The sequence below is a fragment of the Aptenodytes forsteri genome, unplaced genomic scaffold, assembly GCF_000699145.1.
Source record: "Aptenodytes forsteri isolate BGI_AS27 unplaced genomic scaffold, ASM69914v1 Scaffold66, whole genome shotgun sequence".
Taxonomy (NCBI): domain Eukaryota; kingdom Metazoa; phylum Chordata; class Aves; order Sphenisciformes; family Spheniscidae; genus Aptenodytes; species Aptenodytes forsteri.
Genome location: NW_008795131.1, coordinates 1,151,702 through 1,159,141, shown reverse-complemented (window position 1 = coordinate 1,159,141; position 7,440 = coordinate 1,151,702). Strand labels below are relative to the sequence as shown.

Here is a 7,440-nt window from a genome sequence, read left to right as displayed (position 1 = left end):
AACCAAATCCTACAAATCCTAAACAGAAGCATGACTGCTGATCAGGGTCCCTTGAGGGTCCCCTCGGGGGGGGGGGGGGGTGTGGAATCAAAGAAAAAGCATCGGGGAGAAGAGGTTTGATCTCCCAACACACAGATTCATTAACAAACCTCCTTTATCCATCAAGGTTTTTCATAAACCCCTTTAATGAACACTTCATTTCAAACCAGGAACGTTCCCAAATCAACCAAATAATCACCCTTTATTTAAAATACAAGCCCCACAGTTTTACACGTATTAATTCCAAATGCTTCCTAATCCCAACGACAAGATGACTGATTAGAAGCCTTTGACTTTTTAGCACAAAGTTATTAGTCTGCAAATAAGCCTTCAAATCCATACAGACATTTTAGGCGCAACAGTGTGGTTTTGCACACTACACAGGCACAAGTCTCTACTCCCTCCAACAGGTACTTCACAGACACTATAAAAAGCAGTAAAAAATTGCGTCCGTCCCGCTAGACTTTGTTCCAGAAGAGAACCTGGAGACTATCTGACATTTGCAGGTAATGGCATACACCAAATCTGTTAGAAGCACTGTAAATTGAATGTGAACAGAGTTAATCAAGTTCTTGGAAGGATATTTCAGTGCCTCAGTTTGGACTTACTTGGTTATGATACAACAGATGGAAAAATCTGTAATTTGTTAATCGGCAATATCGAAGCCATTCCTGATGTCAGCTTTGTTGAGAGACGCAAACACAACAAGGATTCACATTGCATGTCTGGACAAAAATTTTTTTCCCCCCCAGATAATGGTAAATAATACTTGTTTCACTATTCATACATTCAACTCTTTACTATGAGGAGTTATGTCCAAAAATTTTGCACACAGATACATTTGCCTCAGGTATAACCATCATAATTTTAATTTCCAATTGACAGTTTAGATTATATCCTACTTACAGTGTAAAAATATTAATGCTATTAGAATAACTTTATCTAAATTACAATATAGACTTTTCAAACTGCTTATCATGTCTTTATAAAGACCTTTATGATGCCAGCCAAAATCAAAGTATTTACACCCAAAAGACTACTTTTAGGTGAACTCATGTTTGGTCACTTTTCAGATGACTGAACACTATAGTAAACAGCTGCTAGGACACTGTGCTCCCTTTTTACAAAGGGGGACTTGTTAGTCCCTTTAAAGCCACAAGAAACCTTACAAATCTTCCTCAGAGGGTAGTTTATTCATATTCTGTGCAAAAAGTGAACTGAACAATCTTTTTCTTTTTTTTTTTTTTTTTTTTTGACTTTGAGGAATTTGTGTGAAGCACAGTTTTCACAGCACAAATTATGCAGAAATAACTAGTATCTCAACCATGAGTTAAAAAGAATTACAGAACATGTATTTAGTAGTAAAGCAACCTGACGGCTTAAAGCTGCAATATTCTTCTCAGAGGGCAAAAGTGGTCAGTACTGTGCTTGGCCTACAGGGGAAACAGGCTTCCTGCAGAGTTTCCACCCAAGGCAAGCGTAACAATCTTTTTCCACTTACCAGCCAACAACAGACCTCCCCAGCGCTGCTGGGCACAGAAACTGTTCTACTGGTTCTGGTAAGTGTCCCGTATTTACTTACCTTGCAGTGAGAAAGGGAATTAAAGACAAACAAATCCCACAAAATTTAACCAAAGGAAGATGTACGGCAGGGAAGGAGAAACACTGCAGCTTCAACCCAAAACCAGTGTCGCAGTCTACCATCATAAGCTCTAGACATCATGCTGATACTCCCAGCCATAACGAGCAGGCTGTTTGAAGTCTGTTGCTTCCCCCACTCCCTTTTCCTTGACTGGGGGGGGGAGGGATGGTGGTGATGAGTTTAGCAGAGTCCATGGGGCAACATCCATCAATGAAAAGCGTATAGCAGCAGTAAGATGGTACAGATGCCAATAATGCCACCCAAGATGAAAGAATCTCGTCGTTTCCGAAGGTTGATCCTTTGAATCAGGCTGTTCACTGCTGGAAACCGATCTTTAAGGAGTCTGAGTCAAGGTCATATCAGCAAGCAGTATCTTCACCAACAAGCCCCAAATTCTGTATGTGGAAATCCCAATACTGCAAGAAATGCAGAACTACTCCCGAGATGGAAAAACCAGATGCACTAAAAAACCTGATGGACAGTCAGCAGGATTACAACTGTACTTCACTAATAACAGACAATCAGAGAAAAGAGAAAACAGAACAGCTTAGAGTTCACATTTACACAGAATTCATCACCTGATCGCCTAAATTACCAGCGTTTGATATACTTTAATCTCCAATATGAGGCTTAGTTACTTTTAATAATTGTGTTTAAATGAGAATGAAAAAAAAAATGGGACAGTTATATAAAACATCTGTGGAATTTATTTAATGGAATTCTGTTACTGGTGAAGGGAACAACCAAAGGCATTTGACTGAGAAAATCATGCACGTTGCATGACTACGCACTGTTCAGGTATAGCACGTAAGGAAGAACTCCTCCTACTGTAAACTTATAAAGATGTAAATCTATCTTTTAATGTACAAAATACAATTGCCAACAAGATAATAAGTTTCAGAGCTTCATGTCTTTGGAACCAAGAATCTCTTAAGGCCAAAGCTTATTGAATTTTTTTTGTTCTTGCCAGTTGCTAAAAACTGTAATGAAATTTATGGGTTACCAAGATACATCTCTTCAGGATGTAATCTGTCTAATCAAATGATGCTAATGATGTTCTTTGGGCCCTTATGACAGAAAGGAAGGAATAAGTGGGAAAATGACAAACATGCATGACTTGACAGTCCGGCACATTCTTTAGCCATGAGCACAGAATACGAGGAGAAACCAACCAACCAAAATCTTAACATCTACAAGACTGTGACAGACAAGAGGATACTCAGGTCATGAATACTCTTAGCTGTAAACCATAACAAGCAGCAATGTATGCCAAGCTTCAGCTCTGGACAGTCTTGAAAGCAAAAAGCAAGAAGTAAAATGAAATTATACTTTTACAAAAATGTATAGCAGGGAAGGCCATAAAATGCCGTTGCAGATCTCTACCTGAAAATTAAGCTACATTGATTTATATGCAGTATTCAAATTTGAGTAAAAACAACTTATTCACTCCATTCATCATTGAGATGCTTCAGTCAGATTATCAAGTGAGACTGGTTAAAAAATGGTCTGTCAGTCACTAATGACAATACCACTACAGGTTACACAGCCATTGACATCACAAGGCATTTTGATCCCCAAAAGACAGAGTGAAAAACTGTACTATACCTCTTCTTATGCACTGGCAACACAAATTTTTAGGAAAGGATACTAGCCAAGGTATTCATCTTGCTTTGTATGGACTTCAACATCCCTCTCTGCGAAGTCATATTTTCTTTAGTTGCCATGGCAATGCTGGAGAAAGAAAAAAAAAGAGTGGATCAAGTTGTTGGTGCTAAGAATAATCTACAGCTAAAGCAAGAGGAAAGCAAGCAGACAACACTTCTGTAGAGAACAATGAATGAGGTGAAGCAATATGAATGAAACCACATTTCCTCCATTAATCTCTACCCTTTACACTTAAATGATTTCTCTTTTTATATAAGCCATTAACAATTGAAAACACTGCAATTTCTTGAAACAGGCAGGGGTTTGGTATATCTCCCCCAGCCCCAACAAAAAATGGTACTACGTTACAAGCAAACCTAAAGGTACTCTTCTGGCATAAGTTTTAAATTTAGAAGTTTAACCACAGAAGCCCCATACTTACTTTCACTCTAGACAGCATATGAAACTTCTTGTCTGCCATCAGAATATGATGGTTACAGAAGCGTTAAGTAAATAAGAGCTGACTCACAATTAAAAATCAATTTGCAAAGCAAACGTGCTGGCTGAGAGGAGATGGAAGTGCTGTTTGAGACCCGACAGCTCACGGAGCTTTACACAGAAGGTTTCTGGACAATCAAGCTGGGACATACAGTCACCAGGTCTTTGAAGACATTTAAACCACAAGGCGTTGAGATCTACTTTGACTCAGGATTAACACTGTCCTCTGACTCCAGATAAGTGGGCAAAGCTTGGATTCTCCTGCATTAACGTCTCTTCCCAGCAAGCCCCACCTGACTGTTTTCCATAAGCTGGAGTTGAGGGAGCTGGTGTATAATGAAATCCTATCAAATGATGCTTCCATCACAGCACAGATAAAATACATTTTTGTGCTTTGGTCCTAATTAAGAATATCATTCATGGACATATAGGTTTTCATACTCTGTTTCTTTACTAATACATGGTCCAGCTGTATGTACTTTATCCAAATATAAGGACACAATACAGGTGAATATAAAACAGAATTTCCCATTTCAAATTTAATACATTCTGGAAGTTGGAAAAAAGCAACTGTGCTCTTAAAAATAAGACATTTAAATGAAGATTTTAAAGAACTACTCAGCTGACAGACATTTTTCCCTACCTTAAGTTTCTCTTCAGCTTGTAAAACAAAGAGTTATAGGATGCAAAATGAAAGGGTAAGCTACTACTTGTAGTCCCAGGTAGTATTTCATGTAGCTACTTCGAATAATAGCTTTGAATGGAAAATGAAAGGGTAAGCTACTACTTGTAGTCCCAGGTAGTATTTCATGTAGCTACTTCGAATGCAATAGCTTTGTCAAGACAAACTGCACAGACTAATTTACATCTAGAGAAACAGTATATAAAAGTTTAGGTTCTGGAGATACGGTGCTTAAGAAGGAACAGTATGATAATACTGCTCTCCTTGGCTGGCATGCATTTCAAAAATAAACAAAGTAGGACATAAATACAGCATGGCTGGATAATAACTCAGAAAATGACACCTATATTGCTGTTGACTATATCTATGTGAGTAACAACAATTAAAACAAATTCTTGGACAAGTTTGTGAGCCTTAAATATGGAGGGAAAGAGTTCCGGGAGAATGAAAGTTAAGTGAAACAACACAATACGACAGATATAAATATGAGAAAAGGGAACTAAAGCCATAATTTCAGAGGAGAACAAACAGATAAGAAAATGCAAAATGCTTCTTTTACCCAATACAGACATCCAAATTTTCAAGAGCATTTTATGCTTGCTCACGCTCAGTGTCTGTATACAAACGCGATACAAAAATCACACTGACGTGAGCATTATTTCTAAGGAGGGGCAGGTACAAAGCACCGAAACACACAGTGCAAGCCTAGTATTATTCTCAAGTTCTGCAATATAAATTGGACTCTGCATTTTACATAAAGCCTTAATATTTACTGCTGAACTCTCTGAATGCACTTGCGCAATACGTCTGGTTCTCAAGCACTGCTCTGTACTGAATTCATCTGTGTTTCAGGGCTCTGGGCTTATCTTTCTCTAACAGTTAAAATGTTGCAACATCATTTGTCCAGATACCAGTACTAAAGTACTTAGGTTGACCTGGCATTTCAGTACTGGAAGGTGATAAAAAAAAAGGACCTTTATCCACCTTAGTGTATCTTTCCAAGTAAATCTGGTAGGAAAAGTCACACACACAAATTATATTTGTACACTTGCTAAACACAGAACTGGCATTCCTGACATTTTTATAACAAAGACCATTTCATACATTTTATTTCAAGTTTCTCTCTGAATAAAACAACACTTGGAATGAGCAGCTCTGCATCATCTGATGTACCACTGGCTTCCCTACTAGGACACTACAGCCAGCATCACAAGAATAGCTGGCAAAAACCAGCAGAGCCAAGCCTAACAATTGTCCTTCAAGACTTACAGCAAAAGGTCAGTATCGCAGTTCACAAACATCTTAAAGAAGAAAACAGCCTGGATCAATGATCCCTAGAGTATTTCTGGAGCAGAGTGTTCCTTTGGGCTCCCTTCCATTATATCTGCCTACTCCACCTCAAGTAGCCCTTGATACAGTATCTTCAGCCTTCCTATAATGTGCCAGGCAAACTAAACAGCCTGGATCAATGATCCCTAGAGTATTTGTGGAGCAGAGTGTTCCTTTGGGCTCCCTTCCATTATATCTGCCTACTCCACCAAGTAGCCCAGCAAAATTTAAAAAAAAAAAAAAAAAGGAAGAAAAAAAAAAGAAAAGGAAAAAAATCTGCTACCACCTCTTCAGGTGGAGGCTGTCTTTTCCAGCTCTGGTTTTGCCCATAAAAACTAAGAGCTCACCAAGCCAAAGCCCAAGTGTTTTAAGTGGTATGATTTTAGTTTTAGCAGTAGCAGAATACCTTGGAAAGCAAGACAAGTTCATCACACAGACATATGTGAGAGACAGGTGACACAAGGACCAGCCTATGGCTCTCGTAGCTTTCAGGTCTCAGAAAAGACTCTTCCGAAAGCTCTATAAAGCAAATTCTTTTAAATAGAACAACATGCATTGACAGGGCAGATCAATATATTACCTTAAGGTTACATTAGCATTCTGTAAACTTGGACATACATTAAGAAATTGGGAGTTTATCAGTCATAAAGAGAATACAAACAGTTTGATAACACATAGGCAAAACCCTAACATTTTCAATCAGCAGCTCTATAAGAACAGATTTAACATTTTAATACTAAGTCTTGCAGTATTAGGTTTTAAAAAAAAAAAATAAATGGAAGTTTGAGGGCAGAACTAAGAAAAACCTTCAAGCATTTTTTATTTGCAGCCGGCTATTTAGCACTTTTTTCTTTTATACTTTCAAAGTGCCAAATCAGCACAAAGTGAAAATGAAACTCATGGTTAAGTGGAAGCAACAGGGCTTCCAGTCGCCTCCTTGGTGTTTATAAAGCGGTTGCCAGAAGCCATTAACCAATGCTCTTCGTTTCTGTAAAAAGATCAGAAGAAAGTCTACAAAGCTTCTCCTCTCAGACTGTGTAGTACTGCCACTCAGCACATTGTGTGTGCTTGTTCCTGTGGAAATACTAGCTCATCTAACCCATAAATGCAACTGATTTATTGGATTACACAGGAGAGTCTTTTCAGGACTAAAATGAAAAGAAAAGAAAGTGAAAATTAGATTGGAGGAGAAGAAAAAGAATCACATCATTGCCTACCCCAACAGTGCATGAGTATACAAAGAAAAGCATCTAAGGGAAGGTGTTAACAGAAATTCTGAACGGAGGATAAACAGCTGTATACCAATATAGAAAAAGCAGTTACCATCAAGGGCTGAAAAAGGGACTACAAAATCAGAACAGTAAATACATCAAATCGTATCATACATGAGAAGTGTCCTGGTTTTGGCTGGGATAGAGTTAATTTTCTTCCTAGCAGCTGGTACAGTGCTGTGTTTTGGATTTAGGATGAGAACAATGTTGATAACACACCGATGTTTTAGTTGTTGCTGAGCAGTGCTGACACTAGTCAAGGACTTTTCAGCTTCCCATGCTCTATTGACTGAGCAGGCTGGAGGTGCACAAGAAGCTGGGAGGGGGCACAGCCA

The 7,440-nt window shown here is 38.5% G+C and overlaps 1 protein-coding gene across 1 annotated transcript in view; it reads right to left on the bottom strand.

Annotated features, from left to right (window-relative positions):
- Window positions 1–889: 889 nt before the first annotated feature.
- GOSR1 (golgi SNAP receptor complex member 1) overlaps window positions 890–7,440 on the bottom strand; it is a gene marked incomplete at its 5' end in the record, with an annotated part of 32,373 nt that continues 25,822 nt past the window's right edge. The window contains 2 exons of the mRNA XM_019471769.1: window positions 890–2,013; window positions 3,330–3,412. Coding sequence (XP_019327314.1) covers window positions 1,889–2,013; window positions 3,330–3,412 — 208 coding nt within the window. The remainder of the gene's footprint in view (window positions 2,014–3,329; window positions 3,413–7,440) is intronic.